Raw genomic sequence first — 21,850 nt, 5'->3', positions numbered from 1 at the left:
TCTCTCTCCGCGCTCTTTATTGAAGTCTCGCCCTCTCTCTCCGCGCTCTTTATTGAAGTCTCGCCCTCTTTCTCCGCGCTCTTTATTGAAGTCTCGCACTCTCTCTCTGCGCTCTTTATTGAAGTCTCACCCTCTCTCTCCGCGCTCTTTATTGAAGTCTCGCCCTCTTTATTGAAGTCTCACCCTCTCTCTCGCCGCGCTCTTTATTGAAGTCTCGCCCTCCCTCTCCGCGCTCTTTACAAAAGTCTCTCCCTCTCTCCCTCCGTGCTCTTTATTGAAAAGTTTCTATGAGACCCACCCCTCATTCTTCTAAACCACAGTGAATATAATCCTAACCGATTCAATCTCTCCTCATACCTTAGTCACGACATTCCAGAATCAGTTCTCCATAGCAAGAACATCCTTCCTCTGTTAAGGAGACCTAAACTGCACACATTGTTCCAGATGTGGTCACACCAAGATACTGTACAACTGCAGCAAGACATCGCTGCTCCTGTACTTGAATCCTCTCACTATGAAGGCCGACATAGCATTTACCTTCTTCACAACCTGCTGCACCTGCATGCTTACTTTCAGCGACTGACGTACAAGGATACCCAGGTCGCGTTGCACATTCCCCTCTTTCAATCTATAGCCATTCAGATAATAATTGCATTCCTGTTTTTACTACCAAATTGGATAACCTCACATTTATCCACATTATATTGCCTTGCATTTGCCCACTCACTTAACTTGTCAAAATCATATTGAAGCATCTCTGTATCCTCCTCACAGCTCATTGTGTCATTGTGTCCTGTGCATGCCAAAGAAGCATAATTTCTGGGGTTACATATATAGCTTAGTGGTTTCTACTGATTGATCATTGCCTTTAATCATTTCACTATGCCATCGTGGACAGGACTGGTTCAACATTGCTGATGATGGTGGAGAAAGAGCAAAATTCTTCAAATGTGAGAAACACCCAGTCTCAGCATATTGCTTCCCAGTGCCAGTTTTGTTGTCATCATGTCAATATTCAAGTTACAAAAGTGCACTCTAAATCATCACTCACATGTTCTGCTCATTTTGCTGTGTTCTCTGCTGATGAATCAAGTCAGCCAATGCAGCTGGCACATCGAGATCCTCTGGGCGATCCATTCGACTTCGCCTGTTTAAAAATACTACCAACCCAGAAAGAAGAGTGGTCAAACTATTGCACTGATAGCACACAGCAAATATAATAAATATAATGCATTACACTGCAGTGATCTAAATGTGCCACATTAACATTGCAAGATCGAATTCAAATCACCGTTGGTACCAATGAAGCAACTACATGAGTGATCTTGCTTTCCTGGCTGCAAGTGTACCTCAGCATCAGGGGGGTGCCCATGCAGGCCCATCAATGTTAATAATTACATTGCTGGTTTGTTGCTCGCAGCATGGGGAGAAATCGCCATTTGAGACAAATCACCACGCTGTAAACAGGTTTTAGCAGCACCTCATTTACATTGTTATGCCACCAGAAATGATCCTGACACTGGGGTCAGGAAAATGATACCGGTATAACGAAGGCCAAGTTCTTGACAGTCAAAATCCAAAGCAAACAGATCATTTGCAGATCGGACTAATGCTTTGTTCCCAGGAGCTACTAGAGGGAGGTGGAAGCCAGGTTCTCTCATTTGTAACTTTTGGGCCAATTTTCAAAACATGGGTTAACAGTATGATTTATTAGTGATGGGAGTTGCCGTTGAGTGCGCTATGCTGCAGCACTTGCACAGCAGTAATTTGCCAATGTTCAGTTTGAGTTCCGTCAGGACTACTCAGCCCCAGAACTCCTTGCAACCTTGGTTCAATAATGGACTGAAGATCGAAATTCTAGAGGTGAGGTGTAACACCAAGGCATCAGTTCATTGAGAGGAATGCTAAAGAACACTAGTAAAATTGAAGTCAATGATGATCAGAAGACTCCCCTGTCTGGACCCACACTTACAAAGAAAGATATGAGAGATTATTGGAAGCCTAACATCTCAGTCTCAGGATCTCAATGGCAGTGTTCATTAGGGCAGTCTCCGAGACCAAACTACTCTCAGCTGGTTCATTGAAGAGGTCGGTTTGCTGATGATAGCACGATGTGCAGTTCCATTGGCAATGATGATCTCCAACAAGTTTCTACACTCTGACAGTCAAGTGGCAGTTCAATTATCAAATCTCCCATCAACAACATAATAGGATGCGTCATTTTTGACCACAATCTTAACTGGGCCAGCCACACATTCTGTGGCTACAAGAGCAGGTGAGGCTGTGCATTCTGCAGCGAGTGACTCTGCCTCCCACTGACTTCCCAAAATCTCTCCGCCATTTGCAGGATACATGTCAGGAAAACTGTCCACTTGCCTGGATCAGAAACTTGTCACCATGCAGGATAAAGCAGCCTGCCTGATCTGCACCTCATCCACCACCTTAAACGTTACCCGGTGCAAATAGCTGCTTTGTGTAACATCTATAAAAAGCACTGCAGCAACTTGCTGAAGCTTCCTCGATAACTTACCAAACCCACAACTTCTAACACCTAGAAGGGCAAGGATAGTAGGTACTTTAGTACCATGACCTCCAATGTTCCCCTCTAATGTCTTGTTACAAATGTAGAGTGTTTTTGAGGCCACATTTGGAATGCTGTGTGTGGGTTTGAATCTTCATATTTAAGGAACTGGCATTGGGGGCTCATGAAATTTGTCCGAGGGGGTTGTCCAATTATGACAGGCTGCATATTGAGCCTATGGTCTCTGGAGTTTAGAAGAAGTGGTCTTATTGAAACATATACTATACTGAAGGGGCTTGGCAGGGCAGACACTGAGAGGTTGATCAGGGTATGTAAGACATGAGAGCAGTCTCAAGATATGGTCTTATGGAACAATCATTTTTGGCTGAGTTGGGGAGAAATTACTTCACTCAAAGCGGCGTGAATCTTCGGAATCCAAGTGGTGTTGAAGTCCAAGATCAGCCATGATCATATTGAATGGCCTATCAGTATCTACTATGATCTACTCCTGCAACTATTTCTTGTGCTCCTGTGTGCATGAGGCTCTGCCCAAAGCAGAGCCACACTCAAATGTAAGAATGCTTCAAATCAAAGCGTGAAGAGGACAGTGAGAGGCAGCACAATGGCTAGCACTGCTGGCTCACGGCGCCGAGATCCCAGCTCTGGGTCACTGTCCGTGTGGAGTTTGCACATTCTCCGTGTTTGCATGGGTGTCGCCCCCCACAACCCAAAGATGTGCAGGGTAGGTGGATTGGCCACGTTAAATTGCCCCTTAATTGTGAAAAATGAATTGGGTACTCTAAAACATTTTAAAAAAGATGAGGACAGTGAGAAAATGGGTTGCCAATGGTAACGCTATCAAAACTTGTCAGATAAGTAGAAAATTAAAAATACTAAACATGCGATCCAACTTTTTAAACAGCTATTCCATAGACTGTTTCTTTGTGAATGATAGATTTTATTGACCTATTTGTCTTCTGAATTTGAGTTTCAATAAATTCTGGAATTAGAACTCTAACAAAATGCTATTCCAAATGCAGTAACTTAACCATACCAAATAAGCCTTGATCTGTAAATCAACTTTAAAAAAAAAAATTGCAGCTGGAAAGTGCATCAGTCAAACCTCATTTACAGCAGCTAGTTCCTTGACAGGTTTGTAACTTTCTAGCTCATACCGTCAGGGAGTGGTTTTAGGGCATTGGGTTTTGTGAAGATTTTCGGTACGAAAGGAATATTAGAGTTGTCAACCTTCTCCTTGAACTTCATCTGAGGACGTGGGATGTTTTTAGCATGAAACAGACGGAACGTCTCTGACCTTGATCTTTTTGTTTCAGTATTCTGAAAAGGAAATCCATTGAAAACATTAGGAGCTGCTTTCGACTCGTGAAATGCACCTTTACATAACTCCGTGTTTTATTTAATTGAGCTGAAAACAAATTTGATTGCAAGTAAGTCCTTACTCGAGTCTCTTTCCTAATTCAATTCCATTCGCTGTGTACTGGATGCCTATATATTTTTGACCTATGGGCAACAAAGACCATTCAGAAATCAGAGCATACCCTACGGTTCCAGCTGGAGACGATCGTTTTTGGCAGCTGAAGTCCTGCTGGCAGAACTGGCTGCTGGTTCTTGTTCACACCTGAAGCTTCATCCAGCAAAATACCCTACAATAAAAGAACACAGGCTGTTAGGAATATTCATGTCATCTGAAAATCTTCAGTGGTCATAGAATCATAGAATTTACAGTGCAGAAGGAGGCCATTCGGCCCATCGAGCCTGCACCAGCTCTTGGAAACAGCACCCCACTAAAACCCACACCTCCACCCTATCCCCGTAACCCATCAACCCCATCTAACCCAAGGGCAATTTAGCATGGCCAATCCACCTAACCGGCACATCTTTGGAATGTGGGAGGAAACCCACGTAGACACGTGGAGAACGTGCAGACTCCGCACAGACAGCGACCCCAGCGGGAATCGAACCTGGGACTTGGCGCCGTGAAGTCATAGTGCTAACCACTATGCTACCGTGCTGCCCTGGTATGTCAGTTATTAAAAAAAAAAAAAAAGATGGCCTACTCCTGCTCCTATGAATTAACAATCTTTGCTGCCTGAGTAAATCTGGAACAAATGTGCTCTGAATCCCCGGTCTTGTGCTCTCCAATCTCTACTTTCTTTCTGTGTAAATGCTGAACTCAGGAAAACCCTGCAATATGGTATTAAAAAAGCAAACAAATTGTATTCGTATAAAAACGCTTCGACGAGCACAATTTTTTTAAAAATGCTATAAAAAAAGTTAATGAGCGAGTTAGAAAGTATAGTGTTGATTCCTAATTCGTACTGTATCAAATTCCCTGTTCCCAATCAGACATGACAAACTAAGGTACTCTCAGTTGTGTTTTGTATGTCACTTCTGCTAAATTTAATGCCTCTTCTGCACATTTCTCCCATTTGCTCAGAATATGAGAGCAGGAATTTTAATATAAACATGAGGTACAATAATAGTGTTGTCATACGTACTACTTGTTCCAGAATGACATCGTTTGCATCCACCAACAAGTCAAATTTATCTTCCAGTTCGGTCACCTTGTTGCGGCCTTTGATGTGACTTCGACAGCTATGGTACTGCATAAGGTGACTCATGCTGCAAAATTAAATCTTTGAAAATGAATAAACTATTGTGTCATGTCAGGATGATGAGTTCATCACGAGGCTTATTTAGAGCACTGATACCAAAGCCCTATTGGAAAATGACTGTTCAAATATTGTGACATTTGTGTGATACTAAACTTAGCGAGTAAAATTGCACCCATCACGGCTATGCCAGACTCTACCTGAGCACTTCTGCTCTCGCCTGACATAATCTTGATCAATAACTCCATTACTGGACATTTTCCACAGTTCAGGCTGACTCAATACTAAACATTTGACAAGCACACCACCACACCACTGAATTTGCCGATATCTGCGACTCAAGAAATAGTTCAAATATAGAAGTAAAGAGCTCAATGGTATCTGAATATAATAGTTATACTGTAAAACACCAGTATGATAACATAGGTGGGGCACGAAATATATTCATTCATAATATATTTTCAAAAATATTGACATCTACAGTGTCTTCATGCTGGTCACTCCCTCCACTGGTGCTTAAATAAAGTTACATCACATACTTAATAATAGTTTGAATGGACAGCTGTCATTCTTGTAGCCTATGAATGATTATGGAGTAGCTCATCTAGGATTAGGTCAGCAGGGAGGAGCTTGTATTAAAGCCCTCTCTGTGCTCTAAAATAGCTTTTATAAATGTAAAGGGAACAGATATAGCTTGCTTGTAAAATTGCACCTCTGGGAGGGTTATGAGCTGCTTATTAATCCAGCACATTTTATTAACTCATACATTTTATTAATTCAGCGCATTTCCAGCTATGTAATAGATGAGGTACCTGTTATGAAGCCTCACCTCATTTCAACCCAGATGTCGTCAGCAAGCTCACCACCTCTGGTATTCCAATTAACAAGCACTTCCAAAACTGAACAGCAGCAAGCACATATAGGAGCACAGAAATAACTGATTGGGGTGAGGGCCCCCCATACGGTTTCCCTCATGTCCCAAGCAAAGATTACCTGTAACCATACAGCATCACTCCCTAAAGGACATTTTAAATGTAAAAATCCAGAGAGAAATGAGCATTAGCAGATGACTAAACTGTGAATCATCAGAGGGCCCCCAGTTCTCCTCTTCCAGAACAGCATAATGGAAAATAGAGCAATGAAGGTGGCAAGGGCTTAGAATGTACTCTGGATGGAGGATTTCAATGTCTATCACCAAGAGTGGTTCGGTAGCACCACTACTGATCGAGTTGGTCAGGTAAATGACATAGCTGCTAGACTGGATTGGCGGTAGTTGGTGAAGGAACCAGAAAGAGGGAAAAACATACTTAACCCCATCACCACCAACCTACCCGTCGCAGATGCATCTGTCCATGGCAGTATCGGCAGGAATAACCACCACACAGTCCTAGTGTAGGTGAAACCCTGTCTTCATATCGAGGATACCCTCCATCGTATTGTGGTTGCATTGTGGTCAGATCGGATCTAGCAACTCAAGACTTGGCAACCATTAGGCACTGTGGGCCATCAGCAGCAGCAGAATTGAACTCAACCACAAGATATAAAGGCCTTATCCTGACTATTCCAGTACCACCAGGCCAGGGGAAACACAGATAATTTACTATCACGATCATAGAATTCCTACAGTGCAGAAGGAGGCCATTCGGCACATCGAGTCTTCACCGACCCTTCGAAAGGGCACTCTGCCCATGTCCAATCACCTGTCTACCCCGTAACCGAACTTACACAACAAGGGGACACATCTCTGGACACTAAGGGGCAATTTATCATGGCCAATCCACCTAAACCCACGCAGAAAATCATAGAATTTCTAGTGCAGTAGGAGGCCATTCAACCCATCGAGTCTCCACCGGCCCTTGGAAAGATCACCCTACTTAATCCAATGTCTTTACCGTAACCTTTTGTTCACTAAGGGGCAATTTAACATGGCCAATCCACCTAACCTGCCCATCTTTGGACTGTGGGAGGAAAACAGAGCACCCAGAGGAAACCCACACAGACACAGGGAGAATGTACAAACGCCAGACAGACAGTCACCCAAGGCTGGAATTGAAACCAGGTCCCTGGTGCTGTGGGCAGCCGTGCTAACCACTGTGCCACCCTTGGTTTAAAGAAAAGTGCAGGAGGACATGTCAGGAGCAGCACCAAGCATACCTAAAAATAGTTATCAACATGGTGAAGCTTATAACACAGAACTACATGCAAGCCAAACAGCATAAACAGCGAGTAAGTGATAGACAGAGCTAAGCAATTCCATAACCAACAGTCTAATTTCTGAAGTCCTGCCACATCCAGCCATGAAGGGTGGTGAACAAATAAACAACTCACAAGAGAGGGAGGCTCCACAAATGTCCTCCAGAAAATACGGGCATGTTTGATCTTCAACCTCAATCCATCTTTCAATCTGCCCCTCAAGGGTAGAGAATTCCAAATCTCTCAATGAAGAAATCCCTCCTTCTCTCAGTCACTGACATCTCCACACACACAATTTTCCAACGGAATGCAACTGCAGAGCATTGTTAGAGGTAGTTGACTGATATTTTCCTCTTTCCAATTCAGGCCTTGTCTAAGCAAGCTCAACCACAAACTTGGGAGTAAATCCAGAACCTCCCACATCTGACATCACACTAAGTGCTGGTATTATCCACAAAACCGTGGGGCAGCATGGTAGCCTTGTGGATAGCACAATTGCTTCACAGCTCCAGGGTCCCAGGTTCGATTCCGGCTTGGGTCACACATCCGGAGTCTGCACATCCTCCCAGTGTGTGCGTGGGTTTCCTCCGGGTGCTCCGGTTTCCTCCCACAGTCCAAAGATGTGCAGGTTAGGTGGATTGGCCATGATAAATTGCCCTTAGTGTTGGGTGGGGTTACTGGGTTATCGGGATAGGGTGGCGGTGTTGACATTGGGTAGGGTGCTCTTTCCAAGAGCCGGTGCAGACTCGATGGGCCGAATGGCCTCCTTCTGCACTGTAAATTCTATGAAACCACCTGGGAGCTAAAAGTACACATTTTTGCATGTCCATTTTATGAAAGAAAACATCTCGACGTATAATTTCTCACCAGCTCAGGAGTCTATCAGCTTGGGCATCACAGAACGCCTGAAATCCAGGGAAACTCCGGTAAAAATCAAACTCATCACCGGGTTGAGGAAGTCCATTTGAAGATTTTGTGGCCGAAACCACTGTTCCCAAAACATGCTACATGAAAGGAGTGAAAAGAAAACACAATGCCTGGTTAAATGTTTTGTTCCTGAACCATATTGGACCCTGTTTATGGTGTTGTTGGAGGAAGACATGTTGGCCTAGACACTGGACAAAACTGTTTGTTGTTCTTGAAATAACACCTCTGTGCCACCGGTGGGTAGGAAGAACTTCCATAGGATGTGGAAGCTGTTCATCAACTTGCTACAAGACCTGTTCGCAGCCAGCCACTCTTTGCAGTGTGAGGGGCGTGGGATCAAGCAAGAGGGACGAAGTCACAGAGGACCAGTCTGAGGGCAAGCTAAGGCCCAAACCAAACTGTAAATAGATGCTTGTAAATACATGTTTTGGCCATATCGGGGAATGTGAAATAGGTATGCCGACTAAAGGAGGGTCACGGCCACAGTTGCAGTGAAGACACATGCTTGCGAATATTTGCGTTGGATTTTTGGCATGGTTTCGTAATTTGTAAATTGTTGGATATAAAATATGAAAACTCAAATAAAACATTAAAAAAAGAAATAACACCTCTAAATGTTTCAAGCACCCCAGCTTGTGGGTTTTTGCTTTAACATCTCAAGTAAATAATCTCCAACAATGCAGGATGCCTTTAGTACTGCATTGGAGAGCCAGCCTGGATGATATTCTAAAGTCCCAGAATAGAGCTTGGATCTACAACTTTCGACTCAGAAGCAAGATCACTCTTAAAATGGCAGCAGAACCAGTCTTTTATTTTGGATTAGCAATTCAGTGGCATGGAATAAAAATCCAGCATTCAAGCAATACCATTTCAGTTTGTGAAGTTGAATTCAATTTTTAAAATCTGCAAATAAAGACCTGGTTTAATAAAAATAATCATTAAGTGATCAGATTGTTGTAAAAATCCCAATTGGTTTCTAAACATTTATTAAGAAAGGAAGCCTACTGTTTATCCATTGTGACCTATCATAGAATCTCTACAGTGCAGCAAGAGGCCATTCATCCAATCAGGTCTGCACCGACCCTCTGAAAAGACACCTTAACCAAGCTCTCACCCTATCCCTGCAACCACATAACCCCACTTAACCCGCACATCCCTGGATGCAAAGGTGCAATTTAGTATGGCCAATCTACCTAACCTGCACATCTTTGTACTGTGGGACAAAACCAGAGCATGGGGAGGAAACGCATGCAGGCATGGGGAGAATGTGCAAACTCCGCACAGTCACCCGAGGGCGGAATCTAACACAGGTCCCTGGCGCTGTGAGGTAGCAGTGCTAAACACTGTGCCACCCTAAACATCTGTGACTTCAATTCCATAGAATCATGGTTGCCTCTCAACTATCCTCAGAACTAACCCAGTAAGCTACCCAGTATTACATAAATAGGAAAAAAAGCAATGGTTCCAGCAGAAAGTCGAACATCACTTTCTCACGATCACTTGCAGTGGGCAATAAATACCAACCTTGCCATCATTGCCCACTTGGTGAGATTTAAATAAGGACAAATCGCTCAACTTAGATCAAGGCATAGGTTAGCGGCAAGGTCTTCTCACTAACATCTGCGGGACATGTGCCAAAGTCCAAGCGAGTCAAGTGATGACCTGACAGTTGCACCCATAGAATCGGATGTATTGGCTACCATCCCAAACTCCTCCAACACCATTACAAAAGGTTAAAAAGTGCTGATGCTGCAAATCTGAAATCTAAACAGAAAATGCGGTTGCCCGCTCTGCTGTTTTATACATCCTCCAACACCATCCCTGGGTATGTCCAGTCCCGTGGCAGGCCAGACTCACCACAGGTGGTGGCGAGCCAGCATGGAGGGGCCCTGGGTGGCTTCAACATTAACTCTGGGCCTCAGGAAGTCTCATGGCATCAGGTCAGCTGATGATTGACTTCCTCCACCTTGAACAGCACATGAAGGAAGGGAGAAGAGAGGTTTGGGGGGTTACGTCTGGGTTGGGGGTTAGGCCTGGGTTGGGGGATGCCATTATCTCCTTCCCCTTCCCCCGTGCGCAGTTGGACTCGGCCCCCGAGGCCCAGCCGGTGAGTGGGGCTGCGGCATCGCCCCGTGGAACACAGCGCCCACCTTTACAAAGCTATCAGCATCGCTGAAGCCGGGGATGGGGCAGGCGCCCGGCCCCATCTCTCTCGATGCCCGATTTTCTGTCGGACTCCTCCGCGCCGCCATCTTGCAAACCGACAAACTCTCGCGAGGGCCGGAAACTGAGAGTTTCTCAGGGGGGGGGGGGCGGGACTGGCCGAGGTCACGTGGTGCCGGGGGCGGGCCTGAACTGGCCGAGGACATCACGTGGTGACGGGGGCGGGCCTGAACTGGCCGAGGACATCACGTGGTGCCCGGACTGGCCGAGGATATCACGTGGTGCCGGGGGCGGGCCTGAACTGGCCGAGGACATCACGTGGTGCCCGGACTGGCCGAGGACATCACGTGTTGCCCGGAGCCCGGACTGGCCGAGAACATCACGTGGTGCCAGACTGGCTGAGGCAGTGCTGCATTGTTGGAGGTGTTGTCCTAACACAAGATTCCATGTTATCTCTCGTTAATTCAATATATTAAGACTATTCTGTTTTGATGCAAGCTGAAAAGTTTGATAAGGTACCTGCACAAAAGAGTACTTTTGTGTTACTTGCAAACTTTTTTTTTAAATTAAATTTTTAAAAAAATATATTTTATTAAAGTTTTCAAACAAAATTTTTCCGTTTTTACAAATCAACATAAAAATAATACAATAACTGATAAATAACATTATTTGAATAATATAGTGAACTAACAAAGTGACAGAAAATAGTGCTCCCACCCCCCCCCCCGGGCTGCTGCTTCTGACGATCTATTTTCCCTTAACGTTCCGCGAGATGGTCAAGGAACGGTTGTCACCGCCTGGAGAACGCCTGAGCCGATCCTCTCAGCGCAAATTTAATTCGTTCCAGTTTTATGAACCCTGCCATGTCGTTTATCCAGGCCTCCACGCCGGGGGGTTTTGCTTCCTTCCACATAAGTAGGATCCTTCGCCGTGCTATCAGGGACGCAAAGGCCAGAATATCGGCCTCTTTCGCCTCCTGCACTCCCGGCTCATCCGCTACCCCAAATATAGCTAACCCCCAGCCTGGCTTGACCCGGACCTTCACCACCTTTGAGATCACCTCCAGTACTCATCCAGTGCCGGACACGACCAGAACATGTGTGTGTGGTTCGCCGGGCTTCCCGAGCACCTCCCGCACCTGTCCTCCACTCCAAAGAACCTGCTCATTCTTGCTCCCATCATATGTGCTCTATGTAGAACCTTAAATTGAACCAGGCTAAGCCTGGCACACGAAGACGAGGAATTTACCCTACTTAGGGCACCAACCCACAGCCCCTCCTCAATCTCCTCCCCCAGCTCTTCTTCCCATTTTCCCTTCAGCTCCTCTACCAGCGCCTCCCCCTCATCTCTCATCTCCTGATATATTTCGGACACTTTGCCCTCCCCGACCCATACCCCCAAAATCACTCTGTCCTGGATCCCCTGTGTCGGGAGCTGCGGAAATTCCCTCACCTGTTGCCTCGTAAACGCCCTCACTTGCATATATCTGAAGATATTCCCCGGGGGCAACTCATATTTTTCTTCCAGCGCTCCCAGGCTCGCAAACGTCCCGTCTATAAACAGGTCCCTCAGTCTCCTAATTCCTGCTCGTTGCCAACTCTGGAACCCCCCGTCCATCCTTCCTGGGACAAACCTGTGGTTATTCCTGATCGGGGACCACACCGAGGCACCCGTCACCCTCCTGTGTCGCCTCCACTGCCCCCAGATCCTCAAGGTTGCCACCACCACTGGGTTTGTGGTATACCTTTTCGGGGAGAACGGCAGCGGCGCCGTCACCAGCGCCTTTAGGCTCGTTCCTTTACAGGACGCCATCTCCAGCCTCTTCCACGCCGCCCCCTCTCCCTCCCTCATCCACTTACAAACCATCGCCACATTGGCGGCCCAGTAGTAGTCGTTCAGGCTCGGCAGCGCCAGTCCCCCTCTATCCCTACTGCGCTGCAGTAACCCCCTCTTTACCCTCGGGGTCTTCCCTGCCCACACAAAGCTCATAATGCTCCTGTCTATTTTTTTGAAAAAGGCCTTTGTGATCAGAATGGGGAGACACTGAAACACGAAAAGAAACCTTGGGAGGACCATCATTTTTACCGCCTGCACTCTGCCCGCCAATGAGAGCAGTAGCATATCCCACCTCTTGAAATCCTCCTCCATCTGCTCCACCAGTCGCGTCAAATTAAGTCTGTGTAGAGTTCCCCAGTTCCTAGCTACCTGGATCCCCAAGTATCGGAAGCTCCTTTCCACTCTCCTTCACGGCAGCACGTCTATTCCTCTTCCCTGGTCCCCGGGGTGTATTACAAAAAGCTCGCTCTTCCCCATATTTAGACTGTATCCCGAGAAATCTCCAAACTCCCTCAATATCTGCATAACCTCTGGCATCCGCTCTACAGGGTCCGCAACATATAGCAGTAAGTCATCAGCATAGAGTGACACTCGATGCTCCTCTCCCCCTCTAACCACCCCCCTCCATTTCTTAGAGTCCCTCAACGCTATGGCCAGTGGTTCAATTGCCAATGCGAACAGTAATGGGGACAGGGGACACCCCTGTCTTGTTCCCCTGTGTAGCCGGAAATACTCCGATTTTTGCCGGTTTGTGACTACACGTGCTACTGGGGCCCCATATAGGAGTCTGACCCATCTGACAAACCCCTCCCCGAACCCAAACCTCCTCAGCACCTCCCACAAATACTCCCACTCCACCCTATCGAATGCCTTCTCCGCATCCATCGCCGCCACTATCTCTGTCTCCCCCTCCGCTGGCGGCGTCATCATCACGCCCAGCAGCCGTCGAACATTGACATTCAGTTGTCTCCCCTTTACAAACACTGTCTGGTCTTCATGCACCACCGTCAGGACGCAATCCTATATCCTTGTCGCCAGCACTTTTGCCAGCAGTTTGGCGTCTACATTTAGGAGTGAGATAGGCCTGTATGACCTGCATTGCAGCGGATCTTTATCCCGCTTCAGGATTAATGATATCGTCGCCGCCGATATTGTCGGGGGTAGTATCCCCCCTTCTCTGGCCTCGTTATAGGTTCTCGCCAACAGCGGGGCCAATAGGTCCACATATTTCCTGTAGAATTCCACCGGAAACCCGTCTGGTCCCGGGGCCTTCCCTGCCTGCATGTTCCCCAGTCCCTTAGTCACCTCGTCCTCCTCGATTGGCGCCCCCAGACCTGCCACCTGCTGCTCCTCCACCCTCGGGAACCTTAGTTGGTCCAGAAAATGTAGCATTCCCTCTTTTCCCTCCGGGGGTTGGGACTTATATAGCCTCTCATAAAAGGTCTTAAACACCTCATGTACCTTCCCTGCTCTCTGCTCCATAGTTCCCGTTTCATTCCTAACTCCCCCAATCTCTCTCGCCGCTATCCTCTTACGAGGTTGGTGGGCCAGCAGCCAGCTCGCCTTTTCCCCATACTCACATGTCATCCCCTGTGCCTTCCTCCACTGTGCCTCTGCCTTTCCTGTGGTCAGCAGGTCAAACTCCGTCTGAAGTCTTCGCCTTTCTCTATATAGTCCTTCGTCTGGGGCCTCCGCATATCTTTTATCCACCCTCAAAATCTCCCCCACTAATCTCTCCCTTTCTTTGCCCTCTTGTTTCTCCTTGTGGGCTCTAATGGAGATCAGCTCTCCCCTAACCACCGCCTTCAGCGCTTCCCATACCTCCACCTGGACCTCGCCATCGTCATTGACCTCCAGGTATCTCTCAATACACCCCCGCACCCTTCCACAGACCCCCTCATCCGCCAATAGTCCCACATCCAGTCGCCAGAGTGGGCGCTGCTCCCTCTCCTCTCCTAATTCCAGATTCACCCAGTACGGGGCATGGTCTGAAACGGCTATGGCCAAGTACTCTGTTCCTGCCACCTTCGAGATCAGTGCCCTACTCATAACAAAGAAGTCTATTCGGGAATATACCTTGTGGACATGGGAGAAAAAGGAGAACTCTGGCCAACGGCCTAGCAAACCTCCACAGATCCACTCCCCCCATTTCTTCCCTAAATCCCCTAAGCACCTTGGCCGCTGCCGGCCTTCTTCCGGTCCTAGATCTAGACCGATCTAGCCCTGGATCCAGCACAGTGTTGAAGTCCCCCCCCCCCATTACCAGGCTTCCCACCTCCAGGTCACCCGCCTTTGGTCTTCTCACAAGGACCCGGTGGGCCCCTTCCACCTCCACGGGGCCCGTTGGGGCCTCAGCTCCCATTAGCGTATGGAGCATCCTGCTCACATAAGCCCCAACACCAGCTCCCTCTGTTCCTTCGGGGAGACCTAGAATCCGTAGGTTCTTCCTCCTCGAGCTGTTCTCCAGGGTTTCCAACCTTTTGATACACCTCTTATGTAGCGCCTCATGCGTCTCCGTTTTTACCACCAGGCCCTGTATCTCATCCTCATTTTCGGCTGCCTTTGCCTTCACTCCACGGAGCTCTATCGCCTGGACCTTTTGTGTTTCCTTCAGTCCATCGATTGCCAATAGCATCGGCGCCAGCACCTCCTTCTTTAGTTCCTCCACACACTGTCGGAGGAATTCCTGCTGGTCCGGGCCCCATATCGCCTGGGCTCCATCCGCCGCCATCTTGCTTCTCCCTTCTCTGCCGCTGCTCCAAAGGATCCTTCGCAATCTGGCCACTGCCACCGGTCCTTTCCATACACCCCCGGGGGGACACCTTCCTTCGTCACCCCACACTGGGTTTGGTCTGAAAAAATTTCCGTTGGGGCTCCCGAAAAGAGCCCCAAAAGTCTGTTGGAATGGGAGCTGCCGAAACGTGCGGCTTAGCAGTGCATCGCCGCAACCGGAAGTCTGTTTTTTGCAAACTTGACAGTGGCATATTCACTTCCCTCATCCAAGTCTTGAATATATATTGTAAATAATTGTGGCCCCAGCACTCATCCCTGTGGCACTTCACTCGTTACAGGTTGCCATCCTGAAATGCCCCTTATTCTAACTGTCTTCCATCAGTTAGCAAATCTTCTGTCTGTGCTAATATACTACGACCAACCCCATGGGCCCTTATTAAATTGCATTTTACCAAACACTTTATGTAAATCCAAGTATATTAATTACATCGACTGGTTACCTTTTATCGATCCTGCTTGATGCCACCTCAAGGAATTCTAATAAATTTTATCAGGCATGATTTCCCCTTCATGAAGCCATGCTGACTGCTGGATTATATTATGCATTTCTAAATGCTCCACTAGTATACCCTTTATAATAGACTCTTAATATTTTCCCAATGGCAGATGTAAAACTAACTGGCCCAGTTTCCTGTTTTTTCTCTCCTTGCCTTTTTCTTTGGGACAGTTACAGTACTTAAAGATTCTTGAAAGATTATTACCAGTGTATCTACTATCTAGCTACTCCCAACCCTCATGCCTGTGACCCACCTGTGGGTCACGACCCTGAAAATCCCTACTCTATAAGTGGCCTATGTTCACTTTGGCCTCTCTCTTCCTTTTTATATATTTAAAGAGCTAAATGCCAGCAGTGAGGCGATAGTGACTGCTCTTGGACAGCACGGCGACGCAGTGGTTAGCACTGCTGCCTCACGGCGCCGGGGTCCCAGATTCGATCCGGCTCTGGGTCACTGTCCGTGTGGAGTTTGCACATTCTCCCCGTGTTTGCGTGGGTTTCGCCCCCTGTTGGTGTAAATTCTCTGCTGAGACAGTGAACTTTGGACTAAGAGTGACTCTAACAAATATATCCTCCAAAGACAATGGGTCAGTGAGGACCAGTGATCCATGGACTACAGGAGCTGTTATTCTCAGCTGTCAAAACAGCTGTGAGAGGAAGGGTGGCCTTTAAATCCACATTTCGCACTGGCAACTCATGACCTTATGACTGGCGACTCATAACCTTATGACCATATGTAATCACGCGCGTAGCATATTGATTGGGCGAATGTAACATACTGTAAAAAATTGATAACTATATATGGAATGAACTGCGATACTAAGAGAATTGATTGGCTGTATGTAAGTGAGAATGCAAACTAATTCTGCTTTTGAAAGAGTATATTAACCCAGTTTAAGCTACAGCTCAGTGAGAAAGTGTGCTGGCATGACCGAGGGGTCTAGGACTTTCTCCCAGAGCTCTGCAACAATAAATTGCTTCTTTTGCTCATGTTAAGGTCTACTTGTGAACATTTTCACACAACACCCCCACATCACAAAGATGTGCAAGGTAGGTGCATTGGACACGCTAAATTGCCCCTTGGAAAAAATGAATTGGGTACTCTAAAATTTTAAAAATTAAAAAAAAAAGATAGTGACTGCCCTTGACATCAAGGCAGCATTTGACTGAGTATAGCATCAAGGAGCCCTAGCTAAACTGGAGTGAATGGAAATTGGGGAAAACTGTGCTAGTTGAAGTCAGACGTGGCTCAAAGGCAGGTGGTTGTGGTGGTTGGAGGTCAATCATTTCAGTTCCAGGACATCACTGCAGGAGTTCCTCAGGGTAGTGTCCTTGACCCAACCATCTTCAGCTGTTTCATCAATGGCCTTCCATCCATCATAAGATCAGAAGTGGGGATGTTTGCGGATGGCTGCGCAATGTTCAGCACCATTCACGACTCCTCAGATAATGAAGCAGTCCATGTCCAATATCCAGGCTTGAGTTGACAAGTGACAGGTTACATTCGCGCCACACAAGTGCCAGGCAATGACCATCTCCTACAAGAGAGGATTTAACCACCACCCTTGACATTAAATGGCATTACCATCGCTGAATCCACCACAATCAACATCCTGGGGGTTACCATTGATCAGAAACTGAACTGGACTAGCTATATTAATACTGTGGCTAGCAGGGCAGGTCAAAGGGTAGGAATCCTACGGCAAGTAACTCACCTCCTGACCCCCCAAAGCCTGTCCACCATCTACAAGGCACAAGTCAGGAGTGTAATGGAATACTCTCCAGTTGCCTGGATGAGTGCAGCTCCAACAACACTCAAGGAGTTCAACACCATCCAGGACAAAGCAGCCTGCTTGATTGCTCCCCCTTCCACAAACATTCAAACCCTCCACCACCGACGAACAGTGCCAGCCGTGTGTACCATCTACAACGTGCACTGCAATAACTCACCAAGGTTCCTTAGACAGCACCTTCCATACCCACAACCACATGTATGTAGAAGAACAAGAGCAGCAGATACCTGGGAATCCCACCACCTGGAGGTTCCCCTCCAAGTCACTCACCACCCTGACTTGGAAATATATCGCTGTTCCTTCACTGTCACTGTGGAAACATCCTGGAATTCCCTTCCTAACAGCACAGTGTGTGTACCTACACCTCAAGGACTGCAATGGTTCAAGAAGACAACTCACCTCCACCTTCTGAAGGGCAACTAGGAATGGGCAATAAATGCTGGCCTAACCAGCGACGCCCTCATCCCGTAAATGAATTTTTAAAAACTCTTACTGCCCATTTTTATATTAGTTTATCTTCTTTATTATTTTTTGATTATCTTTTGTTGTTTTTTAAAACATTCCTAATCCTCTGGCTTACCACTAACCTTCGCCACATTGTATGTTTTTTCTTTCAGTTTAATACTATCCTTCATTTCCTTGGTTAACCGCAGTTCATTTGTCCTCTTTCTAGAATCAATCTTTCTCACTAGGATATATCTTTGTTGTGAGTCATGAACTATTTTCATAAACACCTGCCATTGCTGATCGACCGTCTTTTCTGCTAAACTCCTTTTACACTCCACTCCAGCCAGCTCTGCCTTCATTCCTTTGTAATTACCCTTATTTAAGTTTGGCACAGTTATTTTTGATCCAAGTTTCTCACTTTCAAACTGAATGCTAAATTCTACTACGTTATGGTCACTGTTTCCTCGGGGATCTTTTATTCTTAGATTATTTATTAAACTTGCCCCTTTACACATTACCAGATCTGAAATAGCCTGATCGCTGGTTGGATCCACAACATATTGTTCGAGGAAACTGTCTCGAATACACTCTATGAATTCTTCCTCATGGCTACCTCTGTCAGTTTGATTTTCCCAATCCAAATGAAGATCAAAGTCACCCATAATTAATGTACTGCAGTTTAAAAAAAATGCAAGTCCTCATTATATCCTGCTTTATTCTCTTCATACAGTGTAGCTACTGTTAGGGGGCCCATAGACGACTCCCACCAGTATTTTCTTCTCTTGTTATTTCTTACCTCTATCCAGATGGGCACTACCTCTTCCGATCCAAGATCATTTCTTGCTTTCGCACTTATTCCACCTTTATGATGTACTATTACACATATATACTGGATCGACTGGGCTTGTACTCTCTAGAGTTTAGAAGAATGAGAGGGGATTTCATAGAATCATATAAAATCCTGATGGGACTAGGGTGGTACTCGGGAGTGCTGGTACGCACCATCGTTGCCCCATGGGATGGCACTCAGCGCCCCCTCCTCCCGGTCAGTACCCACAGGGCCCTGGGGTTCACCTTGGGTCGGAGGGGCAGCTGGTTCGAGCCCTGGCTGCCCCTGCACCATCTGGCTCTGCGAGCCCTGGTGGTTCTCCATAGTCCACACCATCATCTCGACGCCCTCGGTGATGCTCCTCAGTGACTGGGACATGCTCTGCAGTGCCTCGGCCATGCCCTCCTGCGACTGGGCCAAGCTCTGCAGAGTCTCGGACATTCCCATCTGAGAGCGGGACATGTCCCGCAGAACTCCATCAAGGTCAGCCTGCTACTGAGTGACATCCCCCAGTGAGACAGACATCCTGCGGAGGCCCTCATCCATGGCCATCACCGACTGCGCGACGGCTTGGATATCTTCACTCATGGTGCCGACGTTGTGCACCAGGCTCTCCACTGCGGTCGCAACCCTGGCAGTGTTGACCTCGGTGCCTGCCACTCATTGCTGGCACCATCTCCTGCACCTGTAGCCTCTGGGACTCCTCCAAATGGGTATGGATCTGCTGGAGTGCCGCTGATATCTCCCTCTGAACGTTCAGGTTGGTCCCTATTGTCCCCATAGGCCCCGGGTAACTCTGTTCCAGAGGCTCAGCATCAGGTTGGGTCCCAGCTGAGTCCAGTGATCCAGCAGACCTCCGACTGTGGTCTTGCCTGGGAGTTCCTGCCTCCACCAGATGTACATCAGCAGCAGTGTGGCGCTCACCAGATTGTGCCCCAGAAGCCTGACCGAGGTGTGTGTACCTGCGCTGGTGGCGGGTGGGGATGACAGCTGTGTCACGACTATAACGGGAACAGGACATCCCTCCTGGCCTCCACCACCTCAAAGGAGCCTCCCCAGATCTGCGTCCCTGAATCTTGGGGTCGGTCCCCTCGGTACCATTGTTGCGAGCTGGATAGGGTTGGCTGAGCAAGTGCAGCCTAAGTGCAGCTCGACCTTGTTAGCGGGGGGGCTGGCAAGCACGGTCCCGGCGAATCAACTGGCGAGCTGGTATTTGGGGCGAGAGGCCCACGAGGCCTCGTTAAGTGGACCAATTAATGTTGAATAGTGTTGCCGGCCTCGCTGGGCCAAGCACCGGGAAACCCATGGCAATTCCTGCTCGCTACAGCACTTGGAGATTTTTCCGAAGAGTCGCGCCCAGTATGTTGACAATCCAATCAGGGAGGGGGCCATACCAGACTTGGTACTGAGACGAGCCAGGACAGGTGATTGATGTTTCAGTGGGGCAGCATTTTGGGCTTAGCAATCATAATTCCATAAGATGTGGAATATTCATGGATAAGGATAAGAGTGGCCTACAGCTGAGGGTGCTTAATTGGGCAAGGGCCAATAACAGCCAAATTAGACAGGAACTGGGGAATGTGGATTTGGAGCGGCTATATGAAGGCAAATCCACGTCTGACATATGGGAGACTTTTAAAGGTCAGTAGATTGAAGAGCAGTACAGGCATCTCACTGTAAAAATGAAGGATAGAAATGGCAGGATTCGGGAAACCTTGCATGACAAGGGAAATTGTAAGCTGAGTCAAAAGGAAAAAGGGAAGCATATGATAGGTCTAGGCATCTAAAAACTGACGAAGCCCTTGAGGAGTACAGTGAAAGTAGGAAGGCACTTAAACGTGGAGTAAGGAGGGCTAAAAGGGGCCATGAAATGTCTTTAGCAAACATGGTCAAGGAGAATCCCAAGGCTTTTTATGCATATTTTAGGAGCAAGAGGGTAACTAGAGAAAGAGTAGGCCCACTCAAGGATAATAGAGGGAAGTTATGCATGGAACCGCAAGAAGTGGGTGAAATCCTTAATGAGTACTTTGTATCAGTATTCACCAGGGAGAAGGACATGACGGATATTGAGGTCAGGGATAGGTGTGAATAGTCTTGAAAATGTCAATATATCAAAGGAGGGAGTGTGGAGTGTCCTAAATTGCATTAAGGTAGACAAGTCCCTGGGACTGGATGGGATCTATTCCAGTTTACTGCCGGAGGCAAGGGGAGAAATAACTGGGGCCTTAACAGATACCTTCGCATCTCTTTGACCACAGATGAGGTTCAGAGGACTGGATAATGGCCAATGTAGTCCCTTGTTTAAGAAAGGAAGCAGGGATAATCCAGCAAATTATAGGCCGGTGAGCCTGGCATCATTGGTGGGGAAGCTTTTGGAAAAGATACTGAGGGACAGGATATACGCACATTTGGAGAAAAATGGACTAGTTAGTGACAGGCAGCATGGTTTTGTACGGGGAAGGTCATGTCTCACCAACTTGATTTGAGTTATTTGAAGAGGTGACAAAGAAAATTGATGAGGGAAGGGCTGTGGATGTAGTTTATATGGACTTTAGTAAGGCATTTGACAAGGTTCCACATGGCAGACTGGTAAAATATCTAAAATCACATGGGATTTGGGTGGCCTGGCGAGATGGATACAGAACTGGCTTGGTTATAGAAGAGAGAGTAGCGGTGGAAGGGTGATTTTCTGAATGGAGATCTGTAGCTAGTGATGTTCCGCAGGGATCAGCGCTGGAACCTCTGTTGTTTGTAGTATATATAAATGATCTGGTGGAAAATGAGGGTAGTCTGATTAGTAAGTTTGCTGATGACGCGAAGATTGGTGGAGTTGCTGATAGTGCAGAGGATTGTCATAGGATATAGATAAGTTGGAGACTTGGGTAAGAAATGGCTGATGGAATTTAATCTGGACAAATGAGAGGTGATGCATTCTGTAGGTTTGAATTATACTGTAAATGGCAGAATCCTTAGGAACATTAACATGCAGAGGGATTTGGGCGTGTAGGTCCACAGTTCCCTAAAAGTGGCCAAGGTGATTAAGAAGGCATATGGCACTTCCGGTGGCGGCTATGAGGGAGTAAGTCGCGCATTTGGTGACTCCCGCTCTGGCCGGACTTTTGGACCTTTCCCCCCGGCTTTTTTACGTGTTTGAGCACTGGATTTGAAGGCGAAGTCAATCTGGCACTGGTTCCACAAATTGGTGTATGGAACGAAGAA

The 21,850-nt window shown here is 47.1% G+C and overlaps 1 protein-coding gene across 1 annotated transcript in view; it reads right to left on the bottom strand.

Annotated features, from left to right (window-relative positions):
- Positions 1-10,569, bottom strand: part of exosc10 (exosome component 10) — a 77,151-nt gene extending 66,582 nt beyond the window's left edge. Inside the window, exons 1-6 of the mRNA XM_072478471.1 lie at positions 10,425-10,569; positions 8,215-8,351; positions 5,041-5,164; positions 4,081-4,185; positions 3,697-3,859; positions 1,052-1,160 (exon numbers count right to left, since the gene is read on the bottom strand). Coding sequence (XP_072334572.1) covers positions 1,052-1,160; positions 3,697-3,859; positions 4,081-4,185; positions 5,041-5,164; positions 8,215-8,351; positions 10,425-10,526 — 740 coding nt within the window. The 5' untranslated portion in view covers positions 10,527-10,569. The remainder of the gene's footprint in view (positions 1-1,051; positions 1,161-3,696; positions 3,860-4,080; positions 4,186-5,040; positions 5,165-8,214; positions 8,352-10,424) is intronic.
- Between the last annotated feature and the right edge of the window lie 11,281 nt (positions 10,570-21,850).

This window comes from Scyliorhinus torazame, chromosome 16 (genome assembly GCF_047496885.1).
Source record: "Scyliorhinus torazame isolate Kashiwa2021f chromosome 16, sScyTor2.1, whole genome shotgun sequence".
Taxonomy (NCBI): domain Eukaryota; kingdom Metazoa; phylum Chordata; class Chondrichthyes; order Carcharhiniformes; family Scyliorhinidae; genus Scyliorhinus; species Scyliorhinus torazame.
Note: the sequence above shows the minus strand (reverse complement) of the source record. Positions and strands in the feature narration are given on the sequence as shown.